Genomic DNA, 18,495 nt, shown 5'->3' with positions numbered 1-18,495 from the left:
CCTGCGCTATGGCCGAAAACATGGTTTTTTGAGTTCACAGTGACCTTTGAGTATCAAATTCTAACAGTTCATTGTTGAGTCCAAGTGGACGTTTGTGCCAAAATTGAAGATACTTCTGTAAAGCATCCTAGAGATAATTGCATCACGATAAATGGAACAGACTTATGTATGTATGGAGAACCCGTTGGCGTGGAGGTATAAAACCCACAGAAACAAACATGTCAGACCCTAACCAATTAAAAATGTTTTGGGGCAGAGTCCATTTATAATTCTCAAACCGAAATATACATGAAGGAAAACACTTGCTTTGTATTCTCGTTTTCCACTGCCACGTTAAAAAGAAGCGCGTCACTCGTGTCCCTTTTTAAAGTGAGTTTATTCAATCAAATATCCATGCTGGTATAGCTGACGTGTGTGTTGAAACAGATTGTTATTTGCATGGGGGTCATGTCTAAATGATGCTGGTACAACTTTTTCAGCTTTTTCACAGCTTACAATGGATTTGAATAAAAATATTGTTCTTCAGTTAGAGAAAGCTGTATGTCGTTTTCAAAAGTACACCTCCCACCCCACCCCACCCCACCACCCCCAAAATCTTTTAAATAAGGCAGGTACTTCGGGTTGAGTTCTCACTAAAGGATGTGGCTAGTAACAATAACGCTAAAAATCATCACAGCAGCAAAACTGACATGCTCATTCAAACAGCTGCAGGCAACACATGTGTGACACAACCAACATCCATGAGGCACACCGTTGACTCAATAACCCAGTTCTTTCAATGGTAGAAAAAAGAAATCTTTAAGCCCTGAAGCACTGACTGTCCACTGGTTGTCATTCTCTTGCTAATATATAAAGGGATGAGAAGAAAAGTACATCACATACAGAAAAAGTAACGACGAAAACGGCAGCAGAATTCACCTCTTAAGTTACGCAGAGCCACGTGAACAGGAGCATCAAACACAAAGTAACAAAACTCAGAGCAAAAAGACAATTTTAAAAACATTTTGACCTTTGAGAACACCAGCAGCTCCACCACAGAACAAGTGGTCTGACAAATCAAAGATCTCCGTCGCTCAGGCGAGCACAGGGAAATGCCAAATACTCCAAAAACCCTCAAAAATCAGTTTGGACACTGCCTATTAAACTGGGAAATTTGGGGAAATACTGAACAGGAATTATGTCTTAAGACAAATTGCAAAGTACAATTATAAATATCAGAACTGTTCATTTAGCTGCACGACACACTAAAAAAAATGACCCACAGTATTTTTTTTTTTTTTTTCCAGACACAAATACAGTACCGTTAAAAAAATTAAATAAAATATAGTGACGTCAATAAAAATGGATCTGGAAAAAAGAGAAAAGCTCAAATTTCAAATTGATGCTGTTACTGAAACAGGCTTGTGTTTACTCAGATGCTGTGTTCTGAGCACATGCCGTTAAATTATTCCCCACTCAACACTCTGAATGTTGTGCTCCGCTCTCTGTTTTATTTAACTGAGAGTTTGATTAGAGCACATTCAACATCCTGCTGCAGGCCAGGGAACTGATGGTTATTTATTAAAGTGGAAATAGTCACGTTTTTTGTTTCAACTTATCATTTTGAAGCAAATGTTGATTGCAGAATGTGATGGTTACAGAATGATCTGCGCTTAGATTGGTTCCCTAAACCACTGGTTCCAACTGGAGGGTCGCGGGTCCCTTCTGAAAGGATGACAAGTGACTTGCTAGCGTATCAACTTTGTAAAAAACAAACTTTATTTTTAAGTACAGTGAATTTCCAGCACAGAGCTTTTATTTTGAAGTACTGTTTCCTGCTGCAGAGTGAGTGACTAATGAACAAGTGCTTAACAGAGACAGCAAACTAGCTCGAGGACATGGCCAAAGGTAAGCATGATGCTAAATATATTATACTGTGTGGACCTTGAACTAATGACTAAGGAGAAATCTGGACCCTGTGGCTGGACCGGTTGGGAACCACTGTCCTAAAAGCCTCGCTTGCACTCTGCAATTCCGTCTGACACCGGGTACGAAAATGAAGGCTTGATTTACTGCACAAAGGAAGTGCATCAACCACTGCGCAACCAAAACAGGAAGAGCATAGAGCTTTTGTTTTCCCCAGTAGCTGTAGGTAGCTACCCCTAGTGACCAGAGGTGGGGGGTTGACAAGTTGTCTGTTTCCACTTTAATAAAAGAAACATCTCAGTGTTGTTCTTGTGGCCAATCAGCTGTTTCACAGGGGCGTCTTATTCACTGCTTTGCAACAGGCTACTGAAAGTATGAAGTCATAGTTTCTCTGTGAGAGGCAATGAATAAATTAACAAAGAAAACAGACGTTGGCTGCTTTAAAGGAACATTTCACCTGCCAAATGACCATTTGTGTATCAATTACTCACCGCATGTTGGAAACAATATTCTCACATGGCTCTACGACCACATTTAAAAACATCAAATCTATATCAAACCATCAGTTTACAAACTCTCACACAACTCGTGCAGTATAATCCATGCCTCATTTATCTAGTCATTTGCTCATAATTTCCAAAGCACATTACAATTTCAAACACATGGGTACAAACAGTCTCATGCACGGCTAAGTAGCGTACCTGGGCATGTGTGTTTTAACTACTTTAGTGGAGCTCATACATACATACATACACCCGTGCTGAGACAGGTTCAGGGGCGCCAAGTGTTTTATACTGTCACATTTTTTGTGAAAAGGCATGTGTTTTGGAAGTACTGAGTATATGACTGAATAAACAAGACTTGGATTATGCTGTACGAGTTGTGTGAGAGTTTGCTAATGGATGTTTGATATAGTTTTTCTGTTGTTAAATGCAGTCCCCAAAGACTTCAATTCATGAGGAAGGTTCAGCTTTTAATGATTCTCCATTCACCATGGAGGCATGCAAGAAAAACAAAGATTTCTTCACAAGTTCAAGGCAACATGCGGTGAGTAAAAATAAATAAATGGTCATTTTGCAGGTGAAGTGTTTCTTTAAATGAGACTTAATTAAGAGCATTATTCTTAAAAGTAAGTGAGACGTTTTTATGCTATAGAACTATCTCTCGAGGGCAACACAGACTATCAAGATTTTGTGTAAATCTAAATCAAATCCACCCTGGTTAGACTTCAATTTCTCTCTCACTGCCCTGCTTGTGTGTACTCTTGTAGCCTCTTACAGTATATTACAGCCTTGCAAACTGAACAACAAACCATTCACATGCAGATAACTCTGAGCTGCATGAACAGTGAATACAACAAAACATGTGGCTTAGATGTTTCATTAAACATCTGCTCCAGAGACAGGTTTGTAACATAACAGCTCACATCCTGTAAAAACAAGAGGTTGTTCAGTTTGTAATACAACCCATCAGTTTTGAAATATGACCTTTAAAAAAACAAAAAGAAAAAGACCCTTTTGCTTGTTTAGGAACTCAAAAATTGTGCTTCATTGACGCAATACATTCTTCATCAAAAACCATTTTAAATCCACGTTGTCGGAACAAACTCAGTGACATCTACACTACCTATGAGGAAAATACTTTGGATCAGCCCTCCCGAACCCCGAACTCACACTACAGGAATAAATATGATCTGGCTTTAAATGTACAGGTAACTATATATTTTTAACAAAAAACATGTATATCAATGCACCAGTTGGAGGAGTCCTTCCATGAAGATATCCATTATGTGTGTGTTTATTTGACAGTGTGTGTGTGTGTATGTGTTTCTGTGTGTGAAAAGTTAAGATATTTTTCTCCTAAATGCTTTTATATGTCAGCTATCACAGAAACATGTTCTTAGCATTTCTAATTCTACTGAGGCCCAAAACAGCCGCCAGAGAAACGTCTGACCACGATGATATGAGAAGAAGATGGGAATAATATCTCGTTTAAATGCCTTTAAGACCCTCTTATACTGCCGCTGCAGTGGGACACAATAACGTATTGTTTTGTATTGCGGTCGTGTTGACTTGTTGATTATCATTTACATAGTTCAGTGTGAAAGTAATTGACATGCCAGTCCCTTGTAACGTCTGCTGAGGAAGAAGAACTAAACAAAAGTCACAATGTCAAGGCATCCTCTTGTATGTCAAACTGGTATGTTTTAAATGTGAGTGTGCATGTCAGGAGCATTGTACTGTATGAGTATCTCAGGCATAGCATGACTTCACATTCAGGATGTTGATGATTTAAGAGTTTTCACCTCCAGGTGAACTGAGAATGTTCTTGAACTGTCTCCCAGTCTCCCAGGTTGGTTTTACTGTTGTGGTTCTCATTGTCTAACTTGGGCTACCTGTATGTCCAGGTAAGGAATAGCCGGAGGTCGCTAACGACCTCCTGATCAGTGTTTGTGTAGCAGCCGTGAAGAGAGCTGCTACTGAAGGACGAGGCCAACCTGAAACACACAGACAACAAACTGCTGTTAGATGAGATTTGAAAAAAATTATACAAACATTTTGTAGATCAGATGCTGAAGCCGCTGCGCCAGCTGTTTGAGTTCAACTTGTCTTAATTGTATCTTAAGTGTTACCAAATGGAGATATGCTGCATCACTAAATGATGTAAAGATACACCAACTAGGTGTAACTGTAGCTGTTGTGTTTGGACAAAACTGTAGAGGTGGGAATCACCAGCGGATCCACGATACAATTTTAGCGCGATACTTAAGTCACAATACAATATTACCGCAATTTTAAATGTGTTGCAATATGTTTGCCTTTGCTTGCTTTTGATGTTTTTAACATTTGTTTTTTGTGCTTTAATCTGTGTAATCTGTAAAGCACGTTGGGGTGCCTTTGGGTATGAAACGTGCTGCCTTGCTGCCTTACAAATTCGGATACTCATTGTTAAAACACATATTTCTACACGTATGCATCTATAAATGAACAAAGTCATACTTATACAAAGGCTTTGCAGGTGAGTTTGATTAACATCTGGCCTACTTAGAATACTGTTTTAAAGTTATATTAGGCCTACATCTTATGAGGGTGTTACAGATGTTTCCTAAGAACTGATTTACACATTATGTTTCATTGCTTTTAGTCTTTATTGTCCAAGACATAGTTTTACTGGTGCAGTCTGATTTAGTAAATCATTAATTTGACACTAGCTGGTAGTTACAAAGACCTTAGGAGGAACTTTAAACACAAAGGATTCCCTTTGCATAACCTGCTATATGTTGACTGTAGTGGGATGATGTTATGAATTGGTGATTACTAGCTGTAGAAGAAACATTGTTTAGGTACATTTAAAAAAAATATTATTTTACTTATGTATTGTATTAGAATGTTAGTTTTTTGTGTTTGTATATACTGATATAGTTATATATTGTTCATGATTCTTGAAAATCTAAGAGTGTAAAATATTGTTTTTATCATTACAAGTAGCCTACTTTTTACTGTCACAACTGAGTCTTTACTGGCAGGCTAACTCAAACCCAGTATTACTAATCCCACTGACTACAGCATTTTAGTCCACTAAATGTGATGCACCTTGCAGAGGTATAAACATGATAAGCTTCATATGAAATAGAGATGTTTAATACAGACGACGTCCACTACCATGGTATCTACAAAATAACCTGCTTCATCTCTCATTACTGGATCTTAACATTAGACTTAGATGATTGTTGGCTCAGACGAATGGTGCTGCTGACCTTATCGGGGTCCATAGGGGGACATTTCCAGTTGTAGAGGTAATACTGCAGATTTCCATCTCCTATGCCAAACTTGAGCTTCTCCAGGAACACCTTATTCTCCATTAGATCCAAGGCATTGAACACATCAAAACCTTTCTGTTAAACACACAGAAGAAGAACAAACTAACTAAATACCATGATGAATTACACAGTAGCAAAAAAGTTGCTGCATGATTGTTCCCTTTTCCCAAATTTAAGTTTAACAACTGATGGGTCATTCCATGGAAACTGTTTTTTGATCATAACCAAATCTAGAATTTTTTATTTTATAGGATGAAGAATATGTTAGACCTGAAATAAAACATATTTTGCAAGCTCAGGAACATTTTTGTCACCCATTATATTCAGAAATCAGTCTGTGACAGAGTGGAAAGATACAAAATTATATGGCCGGAATTCTCTTTATGGTCAGAGCTAACTTATTTAGCAAGCAGCTAAATGAAAAATGTAGATGGAAGCATTACTGCCCCCAAAAACAAGTAAGTCTGAGATGTACGCAATATCTATTGAATGTTAAGGCCCAGACACACTAAACTGACATCAATGAAATAGTGGCAGTGAAGGCGGACTGTTGCATCTACTCACTTACGGCACTTGTTCACACCACAAAGACCACAGGCAACATCCAACTAGCATGTACATTTGTGGGGGAAATAACTCTCTATACCAGCAGGCGGTAGTAGTCTGTGTTCGTCATTCAAAAAGGGAAACCGGAAGACTAACAGAGCGATTCAAGATGGTAGTTTGTTAGTTAGCACACTAGTAACACAACCTGATGTTGAAAGAACAAAGGATCTTTACAGTGTGCTAGCCAACAGTAACATCAACAATTACTAACCTTAAGAACTCAATTGCAAAAAAACAATAATCTTAATATATAAAAAGTTTGTTTTTAACTCACACCCTCTTGACTTTAACCGTTTGTTCGCTTTCCTCATTTCTGTTTCTCTTGTTGTGCACTGAGCTCAACTGCTAATCAGAGTGATTTCATTTCAATGCCGATTAAACATGTTGTATCGGCCAGAAAAAAGTCAACAAGCCAACAAAGTCCGACCATGGCTAACTAGCGCCAATGGTGCAGGACACACTGCAAAAAACGTGGGCAACAGATGCTCAACCAACAGCCCAACACTGACCGACAACTTAGTGTGTCAGGGCCCTTACCTAACATGAATGTGAGAAATGGTCAGAACTAGCATGAGAAATTAACTACATTAGAAAACAGTTAAAATGTTTGTTAAAAGTTTGGAACCCAACTTGACAGTTTTCATGGAATGACTCTGATAGTAACATAGAAAAGGTAAATTATTTGTTCTGCAGAGAGAGTAACTTTACCAGCTTGGCCAGGATCAGTGCGTCATTCATTAAGTCCAGTAGTGGGGTTTGTGTATGAACGTTGTAAAAAGAGTAAGCAGCCTTCAGGCTCCTATGGAGAGGGTGATGCATCACGGTCGAGGGCAGAGTGTAGAAACTAGTGAAATCTGTCAGTACACCACCAGCACCCTGAGAAGACAGACACACAACAGCTGTTTAAACAGACAGAAGAACCTACAGTGAGTATCTTGAGGATAGAAACTAATTCCTGATACCTCTACTACAAATGTGTCAATTATGTTGTCCTGTGGCAAAAACCAGTGAGCCACCTCCTCTTCCCCCATAGATGGTGCAAGCTGGAAACGTCTCAGGAATTTCTGTAGCAGCTCGGTGACCTGGCGGATGTCGCGCCTCTCCATCGGCCGCAGACCTGGGGTCTTGGTGCTCTATATGAGGCGTAGAGAACAAGAGGGAAAGTCGATTTAAGTTGCTGCCATGAATAAGAATCGTAAGAGAGATCCAGGACTGACAGGTGGAAGTATTTACATCTGGTAATCTGTAGAGTTTCATGGTTCTTTGCAGCGTCATGTTTCTGCTCAGGTGGGAGAATTTAACTTCCACAAGCTTTCTGGGGTTCAAAGAACGATGCCAGTACCTGACCCAGACAAAAGAGGGGAAAAAAGCAACAGAGAAAAGAGTCAGTATTGGTTTTAAATGACTTTCTGACACCATGTCTTATGAGTGTCATGTTTAAATACTGCATTGCACACCTGCATGTGGACACAGGTTTAGGCAGCACCACTCCTGCTGTGTATACTGCCTGAAATATTCCTTCTATGTTCACTCTCCGTGTGATCTCTCTGATTAGCACTGGAGCAACACGCTTTGAACGCAGCTTCTTATGGACACACAGGAAGTTGATTTCGACCATCCTCTTCAGTCTGGAGCAGCAGAAGGAAAGAAGATGTGCACATTACAGTTGAAGTGTTTCTACTGACTCGTATCACCACTCTGCTCCACATGTATATGATCGATAATTAGTGCTCACGTGTCATAGATGCGTATATCTGCAGGGATGGCACTGATGAAGCCAACGAGCTTCTTATTTGAGGACACTCTCACTCCACAATGCCACTGTGGTAACCAGCCGGGGGGACGCAGAGCCCTGAGAGGGGAGGAAAGGTTTAATGAGAGAGTAGACGGTTGAATACCTCACGGCAGAAATACATGGGGCACGGATGCAACCCATCACGTAGGCCAGGTGGAGTGTTGTTTTTTCCGTGTGTGGTTGCTGCCAGCTACACTATGTGTGTACTGAGTTTTGCCAAGCGATAATGCAGCTGGTGATGCAGAGTTTGAAAGCATATAGGCTATAATAACTGGCAGTGAATTAATTAACTGGATTGTTTGGAGTAAAAGATGCATTGATTTATTTAAATGTGAAATGTAAAAACACCCACAAGGCTGCTTTGTTGCTCTGCACTGTCTCTGGTACATTAAGTTACTTGTTTTAATCATATGAAAACAGATTTTACTCGTCCATTTACACAGCTTTTCATAGTTTTCAACCAATTGGAGGGCCGCAGAGACGTGTATAGAGAAAAAAAAACAGACCAGCAGTTTAAAAATATCATTGAGCAGGGCAATGCCCACCTGGGCACGCCTTCTGTGGTCAGTGTAGCAGCTTCAGCTGATCATAATGGTCTCCAATTGCCCTCTGCTGTGAGCATGCTGCAGCAGACAAGTAGAGCCACTTCCATGTCCTATGTATTTCAGCCGTTTACACACATTTGATGAGAAAGCAAAGTGATAAACAAGAACATCATAAGAGCTGACAGCTTACCATTTGAGAAAGTTTGGTGAATAATCAAATCTGAACATGTTGTCGTCATCCTCCACATAGTTCTCATTTAACAACGTGTACAACTCCTTCAGCTGGAAAAGACAAGGCAAAGAAAATGTGTATTACAGCTGTGATGACTGGTCAATTATCAATTAGACGATCAAAAGAAAATGAACGGATGACTATTTTGATAATGGATTTATTGTTTAAGTCCCTTTTTAAGCAAAAATGACTAACATTTGACAGGTCTAAGTTCTTAGACATGAAAAATTCCCCTGCTTGGTCTTGCATTTAAGGTATATTTTGGATTCTTGTTCTGACACAAGACATCTGATGAGGGCACCTGGTGCACTAAGATATTGTGACGGTCCAAACCAAATCTACTGGCATAGAAGCCAAGCAGCAAAATGTATTTTAGCCACCTAAAACTCAATGTCAGTTGAAGTTTACGCTATATTTGTAATATTTTCACCTCTTTACCTTACACACTAGACGATCGAGGCAGCGCTAGACCAGCAACTCCTGTGGTCTGTGAAGCCACGAGTCTGGTGGCTTCCATATAACCACTTCAATGGCAATGTAAAGCAGAGAACATCTTCTAAATATAGCGTACACTTAGAAAGCTACTGATTTTTTTTTAAGTGGGTCTTTTTTCAGGTGGCGAATAACTAACAGAGGCTTTCATGACATGGGGTTTTCCTCACGGAACTTCATTGTGTGATTCGGTCTATAGACCACACAACTCATCAGTCAATCAAGAAAAAAAATCAGCATACTAATTGTTTCGTGTCTGGAGCACTGTACTTACTACATCTGCATTGCTGAGATCCAGAGTGTCCCACATAAAGCCTTGAGGTAAGGAATATGGCTCCTGTCTAATGTTTTCTTTGTCTGCTTCTATCGGCCCGTGACTCGTCACCACCTCATCTGCAAAAACAGCACAGCTCTCGTTAAAGATATAAAACTTTTTTTCACCAATCACATATTTCCTGTAAATTTAGCATTTTGCTCAGCTGACACTGATCCTGAGCCAACACCAAACATTAGTGTATTTTTAAAATTGCTGACAGTTATAAAATCTGCTTCTGTTGGTCCATGCTGACCAGGCGAGCCTATGGCAGTAGCCCTCGTGCACAGACCCGACTCTGTGGCCAACAGTTGTCATGGAAACGGCTTAATCTAATGCCTCTAAGCATGTCCAGCGAGTATGCCTGGACCCCCACTGAAGTTCACAGCTGACATGACATGTTTTTGGGACACAGGCTCTGAGCAGCACAGACTGTGATGAAATAAAACCAGTAGATGGCACTGGTGCATGGGAACAGTGCTCAATAAAGATGATAAATCTGCTGGTAGCTGAAATATTTCTGTTTGAGTAGGGAAGCAAATTAAGCACTTTCCATAATCATCATTTGGCCAAGCTGTTGATTAAAAAACACTTAATATTTCAGAGTTTACAAGGTAAATGCATGCTTTTCCTCAATTAAAGCGTTATTCAAACATGACATGGACTATTTTTGCAGCAGTTAAAATAAATTAGATTAAAAAACAAGACTCTTGTTCACTCTGCCTAAGTGAAGTAGGTACTTACTGAGCTTCGGCACAGGCTGAGTGTCCCAGAACTGGTACTTGTGCTTGGCTGCCTCGTCGATGCTCTTGGCTGGACCCTGGCAGGACAGCAGCTCCATGGCTCTTTGGATGTCCTGCAGCTTCTGAATGGGTAAGCCAGGGTTCTACATGTGTTAAAAGACAGTGGGAGTTCGAGGTTTAGTGTGTAGGGTTTAGGCTTTTCCAAGAGTGTAGCAGAACAGCAACGGCAGACACAAGAACAGCAAGAGCTCATTCTAAGGTAACAGAAACACAATGATTCATAGTTCCAGGTAATTTATACATTGATGAAAACATAGTTATGAATATTACGTTCCATTTCTGCCACTATATCCACCTTAATCCTACACACTGCGCCTTTAAGAACAAAAACAAAATGAATGAAGCTTTCCCTGCATGTGTGATACGACATGTGGAAACATATCATCTAAATTCAAATGTAGCCATATAGATACAGCAGAGAGCGTGTGTAAGATTTATAACCTGTTCAGATAAAAAACAGTGCCTGATAAAGGATGTTGGACACGAGCTGAAGCCACATTGGACTGTTCACACCGGATTATTGGTAACTGATTAAAGCTGCATCATCACTGTTCACAAAACACCTGTGTCCACAGCTGTAGTATGTTTACATGCACACGGTATCCCTGGTTGTGGTCATTCTCATGATATGAAGTTCATATGGAAAAAGATAAACCTGGTTATTCATGCACATGATTCTAACAGTATCCAGGTCTTTAACAGTGGAGGCTCGTATTCATGGCGAGTTGCAGTGGTGCCTGTTTCCAGTGTTTATGTCTCTCGCTGTCTCATTTGCTGGAATCTGCAATTCCATGGATGAATTCTGTTTGATTTTCTTTCTTCATCTCATCAGCAGAAAATGAGGTCGGGAGCAACAATTTAAATTCATCCTCTACACTACTGTCAGCCTTACGCTGTCATTTCAGTGTGTATTAAATTGTTTATCATCAGTTTTACTGTGTCACTGACTAACTGCTCACATATCTCAAGCTGTGGAGGCACCTGCGCACATGACAAGGGGTGATCAAAGACCTGGATAAGTTGTAAACATGTGATAGTATCCCAGTTTTGTATGCGACTACTCCAGGAAGCAGACAGTATCTGTGATGGCTTTACAGCTTGTCCTGGTGTCTATAAACCAGGATATGATGTTTATATGGACAAAGAAATAATGGGGATAGTAATGTTTATGGAAATCTGCTCACAGTGTCACAGTGGACACCTTCTCCATCCATATTCAGAACATGTGTCCCCCCTCCCATTGCTAATAAAAACATTAACATAGCAGGGGACATTGGCTACGTTTACATGCACACCGATATTCCTCTACAATCCCAAATAAAACAATATTTTGAATTCAATGTGGGTCATGTAAACAGCATATTCATTTAAATATTCTGAAATAGACCTTTTTCCAAACTCAGCATTTTCCGATTAAGACATGTAGGATATGCAAGCATTTGGGTTTTAACAGCATTTTTTGGACATGTATACAGCACATGTGGAATTTGCATATTAATCTGGGTTTTTACCAGTTTGCCACACACGGCCTCTTTCCTTTTAAGGTCATAATTGTGCCTATTAATGGATAAGTTGTACACAAACCAACAGCTTGCAAGGCTGGGGTAAAGATGCATGCACAAAGGAAAAACCTACATTTCTGATCAGAAGTAGAAACACACCTGTTTTTGAGCATTAAGGCCCAGATCACACAGAAAGCTTTTTAGCAGCTGGAGGCAGCTTTTTGTCATTGTTTTAAATAAGAATTAAGGTTTTTGCTCGCTGTTTTTGCATTGCTACGCGGCTTGTCTTTCTGTTCTCTAGACGCCTGGAGTTTTAGCTGGACTGCTCTGAACTCCTTAAGATGAAAAAACTTCATCTCAGAGCAAAAAAGCACCCCACATCATCTCCGCTTTTTTTCCCCACTCTCCAATCAGATGACTTGAGAGACAGACCTTCTGTGGTGGTCATGACAACAAGTTTACAGTTTACAGTTGCTGAAAACCCAGAGCTATACGGCTCAACGACAGACAGCAGGTTGTCAAACTGCCCCCAGGTTATCCTAAAATATGCTGGAAACAGCCATCGTGGAGGCGAAGGTCCTGGACCAACTGGTGGTACTCCCCATGATCCACCTTCATTATTAGGTCTCATGTTCCTCTGTGCCCAACAAACTATTTACAGACAGCCTCTCACCCTCAACCAGAGCTACAGCAAGTACCCTCTGCCTCAACGTTTTAGGAACTAGATACTTATGACTGTCAAATAAACAAAAACAAATAAATAAACACAAGATTGATTACATAAGAAGGTAAGGGTAGGTTTTATTGTTGGCAACGATGAAAAGATGCAGCAAGCTTTTTTTTTTTTTTACTAGTGTCATTAATTTAAAAAAAAAAATGGCAGTGCGGTGCGCCTCATGTTTTGCAATCTGTAAAATGCTTTCTGAGTGATCGGAGCCTGAGAAAGCCTTGGATATTGACAGATTTGTGAATATGCCCAAATATTGTAATGCCAAACTTTTTAAGAGGGTGGTTGAAGGAATAGAGGAGGAAAAGAGGAAGGCTGTGTTTGTATGGTTGAACAAGTCTGCAACTGCCAAAATCCTGGCACAAGTGACAGCTGTTCCACTTTTCCATATTTTTGACATCATAAACAACAGGGCACATTAATCAAAGTATGCATGGCTGCATGTAAATGAGAATGTTAGTGGAATCGTTTTCAGAATATGAGTGAAAAACAGAATATTTTGTGCATGTAAACACAGTCACTCACTCTGGTAAAGTATGTAGTGGCAGTTTGCAACCTCAAAAGCAATGGTTGCACTGAGAGAGGGGACTGTGCACAATTAGAGCAGGAAGTACCATGAAGTTACCACCATGAAATGATGCAGAAAAGGCACAATTTGGTGAATAAAAATTTACCAGAATGCAGGAACTCAAGTGTTTGATGCAAAAAAATGTATCGGGGGAGGATCCCCTGCTTAGTATGTGTACACCCAAATGTTAAAATGTTGATTAGAGTAACTCTGGGGTTATAGACCATGAGGAGAGTCTGGACCAAGATTGGATAACCCCTACTGACCCATTCACTCTGATGGTAAACAAGCAGGGTTTTCTCAGGATGTTTCTTGTGCGCAAAAACAGTATTCTGTGTTTCCCCTCACTTGCTCCTTGTCTAGCACCAGCCTGGCAAGATGCTCCACTAGGTTAGTGGGTTATTGCTTTGCCATAAGAGGGTCTGTGCACATTTCAGTGGGTCATCATCTCACCTTTATCTCCTGAGAGTCAGAGGCAGAGTCGGACTTGGCTCCCCCTGAGCTTGGCTTCTCTTTCTTCCTCTTCTGCTTCTTCTTCTTCCTCTTAGCCCCCAAATCTCCCCCCGGACTGCTGCAGACATGAACACAATCCCACATCACATTATTAAACAGGCTCTGACTTTATTTATCTCACATTTGAGTCCTTACACACAGCAGCGGTAAGCTAACGTTAGCTACCATAGCAACGAATGACAGCTGAGCTAGCTTACCGTTAGCTAACTTAACGGGCTGTCTGAGCGGTTGGCTGTCATCGTGTCATTCAGTCGGGACGCTAGTTGTGTGTATAAATATGTCCCTGACGGCACACACAGTTACACCGATAACAATGGCAATATAATAAAGGTTTAAATCAGCACTCTTCCTGTGGTTACTAGCTTGAATTGACGGCCTTGTAGCTGTGTTTGTGTCGGCTAATGTTAGCTAACTGCGCTAGCCGTTCCCGACCGAGCACACACATAAACAGACAGCCTGAAATAACGTTACTGCGTTTCCCAGCCGGACCGGACAGGCCATCCTCACCCCTGCATATGCTCATTCTCCTCCTCGTTGTCTCCGTCTATCCCGCAGGTGTCCTGGTCGTCTAGCTCCAGGCTCTGCTGACTGGCCGCGGATTCACTGTCCTCCGCCATCATAAAATGTTTTTTTTAAAAAAAACTGTCAGCCACCGTATGTGATAGAGATCGCAGGCAACGGGCGAGAGGTGGAAAAACAAAGAAAGTGCCGGAGGAAACTGCACCGCCTAGAGGCCGGTGGCGGAACAGCAGCGCTAAACTCCTGCCTTTAACCTGAGGTACAGTCCAAATTAAACTGTTATCTATTTATATCTGTTTATCTCACTACTAACAGTATCCAGATTTTGTCAAGTATCCCTTTGTGGTAATTTGATTGAACAAAACTATTCATAAATATGCAAGCACCATCTAGAAGACAGGATCACAACAGCAGGTAATAAGTCAAAAGCTTTTTTAGATGATTTTGTATTTTATTGTATTCCCAAACAAATGCGCAATTAATCAAATTACAAAAAAGAATTAATACAGTGAATCTGGAGTTTTGGGGATCTCGTGCATGATGGTAATCCAGCCTCGTCAAAAGATAACTAATATTTGATATTCATTTGATTTATTTATTTGATATTTGCTTAAAGAATGGGGAAATTACAACAGAGCAAATTGTTTTTTGCTCACTATAGTAGCCTATAAACTGAATTTTTGAAACTCAAGACCATGTCACTTGCAGGGGCGTGTCTGTCATCAGCCCATGTGCGGGCTAAGACATTGGGGGCTCAGCCTGGACCTGTGTTGGGGACATTTCTTTTATGAACAAGCTGTATTTTTATGCTTTTTTAATGCACTCTGGCAACCTTATTTACCCTGTAAAACCATTTTAAAATTTTCCAGACTAATCATGAAATGTGATGTTAACAATATTAGTAGTTGTTGGTAATTAGCACAGAGTAGAAACAGCATAATTTACAGCAACTATTGGAAAAATAGTCAAATGTATGTATTAATGTTTAACAGTGGTGGACTGTTACTAATTACATTTATTCAAGTACAAGTAGAAATAGATTGATAGATTATTAGATCTGGGGCCATTTATAAAACATTCAGGGCTGAAGCATCGGACACCCAGGCATGACGACGCCACTGTTCATACGGTATATTATACACAATATAATAATGACAAAACAATGGAACATATCTTAATTAAAGAAAAGGTAACTACTTCAAGAAGGCATCTAATTTACACGTAACAATCTGACTGTATCTCATAAGAACATTCAATCCTATTTACAAGACAACTTTAAAGGTCCCATGTTGTTAAAAAAAAATCTAATTTTCATGTCTTCTTTTTAAAAATTATAAAGCAGGTATAGGTGCTATATAAATACTGTGAAAGCATCCTAACATTTAATCCAAAAAAAATGTGCAGTCTGTATCCAGAAACTGGCTTTAAGAGCTATCAGGACTGTGAACTTCCGTGAAGTTGTGATGTCACAACTTTACTATATAGACTGAATCACTGACATTGTGCTAACAACAGTGACTTAAAGGGAGAAAACTGGCAAATATGTGACAACAGCAACTTGTTTATTTGTTTTAATTTCCCGCAGTAACTGTAACGTTTTAAGATATATAGTTAAACACGGTGGTCCGACCTATCTTACGTTTCTGCTGTGCCTATTTTATATACTGCATTGCTTTGCTATCATCTTTGATAAACCAAATCTACCAGCATGGGGGCTAAGTCAGAAGACTGTCAGCGCTTTACCATGCCATCAGACAGCCTTTTCCGTCAGGGAATTGTAGCCGTTATATCAAAGCCACCAAAATCGTAATTTAAACTTAGCAGAACACTGAGTTGCTGGTCTAGCGTGGCCTCGACTGAGTAGTGTGTAAGGTAAAGCTGAGCAAATATTCAAATATTGCGTTTCACAAGTTTACTGATAACATGACATTTAAAATGGAAATAAAAACTCTCAGGCTGCAAATCCCTTCTTTGTAATTATACAAAGCACAGACGCACACACAGATCATTCCAGTTTGGCGGTTTATTCAGAATAATAGGCTTCAAATATAATGCAAGCAACCAAGTTACACACTCAGGATGCTGTGCTGCAACTCCACCCTAGAGCTGGAGGTTGCTGTGGGATACTAAGAGGAAAGAGGCCATTCACAACACCAACTCACACATCATTTTGACCTGGTAGAGGAAAGGAAAGAACTATACACACTCTGTAATATGATTGCTATGACTATATGATCCTTGAGTGGATGCATGTTGATTATTCATCACGTGGACAACACAAACTCACAGCCAGCAGCAGAGGAACACTACCACCACCACTCAGGCGCACATAAACACATTCGAGACAAAACATTCACCATCCAAAAAACACCAAAATAAGAAAATGCACTGAAATGACCTGCAGTTTAGCTTCACATACAATCGCACTTAGCTTTATCTATCCCGTGCTACACTGAAAACTTGTGTAAATCCTTAACTGCTTACTCTAAGACAGATTGGTGCCTTGCTGATTACTGTAGAGGATTTTACGATTGCAGCAGCTGGTAGACATTTTCTGAGATGTCTGCAGTGTAGCTTTTAATACGCTAGTGCCGAGGAAAGTTTACTGCATGCTTTCTTTCACAAGTGGGAGAGAAAGGGAGGGCTGAGGTAGAGGAGAAAAGCTGAAGGCAAAGGAAGGTGAGAAATAAATAAGGTAATCTGTTCCACAAATTCGTTGCAGAGTCAGGTTGTTCAAAGGCACTTGGAACGTGAGGAAATGGTAAAAAAAAAAAAAAAAAAAAAAAAAATCAAGGTTAAACTCAGCATGCAAAAATAGTTTGGTTTCAGGTAAAACTTGCAGTTATGTGTTTTGTTTTTTGTAACTAACGATAAGGCGGGTGAAGAAGAAAAGCCCTTAACATATTCGAAGAAATAAAAATAGCCTATTTTTCGGGTAAAATACTTCATGTTGGCAATTAAAATGATTAAAATTACAAAAAAAGGCATCTCAAGCAGCCGTATAAAAGTGATGCATAGCCTTCAGAGCAAAAAATATGCCAGTCAGTGGTTCAACAGTTACAAAACCCTTCATATTATTACACCTCACAATTAATTTGGGTGGAGCTACAGTCTTCGTAGTGGTATTAGATCCTTGCCCACCAGCATAGTGGTGTGTCACATTATCTGTTGCAGTGCGGATAGTGGTTTAATTTCTTCAGTCCAAACCATCTGTAGATCACATAGAAACATCCGTGCAGCCTTCTGACTGGCTAGATTAAATTCTAGCAACATACTCCAAACTATCCGAAGCTCAGGATTCACATGTTGACGTCAGGGCTGATTCTTGTGCAGACTGTGAGAAGAGTAGAATCAGTTGCTGTGTTTTGCAAAGATGCTCCACAGTCTTAAAAATAAGGGTTATAATTTCACTTGAAAGTAGTGTGGTGTGTTCTTTACAGTCAGTGGACTGAGGCCAATATGGCTCAAGAAAAAAAAAGGCTCCTGTAGTCTTTCAAATGTGAGAACCACCCATCATCTGTTTCAGTTCCTTTATGCTTACAAGGCTATTTATAAAAAAAAAAGGCATATATCTGTTGTGCATAAAATATTCTTGCCTCCAACATCCGTTTGTCTCCCTCAGACGATGCATACGTTATTCCTGATGAGTGGTGTGTTCGTGTAGAGGGTCATGAGGATGACAAAGTGGAGTGCAACAGTGGTACTTTCATAAAGGGGACCTGGAGGTTCGTGAAGGATCTGAATCGTCCCTTCGTGCTCTTGGCTAGAAGGGATCCCAGTGCTGAAATGTCTTCTCAGTGCTCTATTAAGGAAAACAAAGGGCTTCAATTTAAATGGTCCTTCACGTTGTGGTCTGAGCAGAGGGGGGAGTCATGATTTAAGGATTAATTCACATTTTTTCAAGTCTATCTCAAAACTGATCTGCCCACACGCGCAGCTGAACAATTTCAGTTGCTTTACATGCTCCTCCTGTCTCACTAACGGCAAACAGATCCATTCCTAATGTGATTTCAGTGAGATGAAGGACAAAGAACATGGTCCTGGCTCAGTGTGTTTTCAGTATATCCATGACTGTACAGAGAAACATCACTGGATTACTCTGATAATGAAGAAAACTTAAATAAGTGATGATTCACAGACAAGTTCTGGAGTTAT

General features: G+C 40.1%; 1 protein-coding gene across 2 annotated transcripts; it reads right to left on the bottom strand.

The window, feature by feature from the left end:
* Window positions 1-3,660: 3,660 nt before the first annotated feature.
* Window positions 3,661-14,521, bottom strand: nmt2 (N-myristoyltransferase 2). Of its 2 annotated transcripts, none has more exons than XM_033641269.2 (12): window positions 14,329-14,521; window positions 13,762-13,879; window positions 10,453-10,594; window positions 9,670-9,788; window positions 8,862-8,953; window positions 8,067-8,183; window positions 7,789-7,959; window positions 7,565-7,673; window positions 7,294-7,464; window positions 7,040-7,207; window positions 5,663-5,800; window positions 3,661-4,402 (listed from the first exon to the last, which is right to left on the bottom strand). In XM_033641269.2, the coding sequence occupies exons 1-12, from the start codon at window positions 14,439-14,441 to the stop codon at window positions 4,382-4,384; spliced, it is 1,479 nt and encodes a 492-aa protein (XP_033497160.1). In that variant the 5' UTR covers window positions 14,442-14,521; the 3' UTR covers window positions 3,661-4,381. The 2 variants fall into 2 exon arrangements, with proteins under 2 accessions (XP_033497160.1, XP_078027659.1); XM_078171533.1 differs by having other exon boundaries at window positions 13,762-13,876.
* Window positions 14,522-18,495: the final 3,974 nt, after the last annotated feature.

Source organism: Epinephelus lanceolatus, chromosome 10 (genome assembly GCF_041903045.1).
Source record: "Epinephelus lanceolatus isolate andai-2023 chromosome 10, ASM4190304v1, whole genome shotgun sequence".
NCBI lineage: Eukaryota > Metazoa > Chordata > Actinopteri > Perciformes > Serranidae > Epinephelus > Epinephelus lanceolatus.
The sequence above is the reverse complement of the archived record's forward strand: the minus strand, read 5'-3'. Positions and strand labels throughout refer to the sequence as shown.

Coding starts and splice junctions, on each gene's coding strand:
- nmt2 (XM_033641269.2), bottom strand. CDS start 14,441: ATGATGGCGGAGGACAGTGAATCCGCGGCCAGTCAGCAGAGCCTGGAG. Junction 13,880..14,328: donor GAGAATGAGCATATGCAGGG/GTGAGGATGGCC, acceptor TCATGTCTGCAG/CAGTCCGGGGGGAGATTTGG. Junction 5,801..7,039: donor CACTGATCCTGGCCAAGCTG/GTAAAGTTACTC, acceptor TGTGTTTAACAG/AAAGGTTTTGATGTGTTCAA.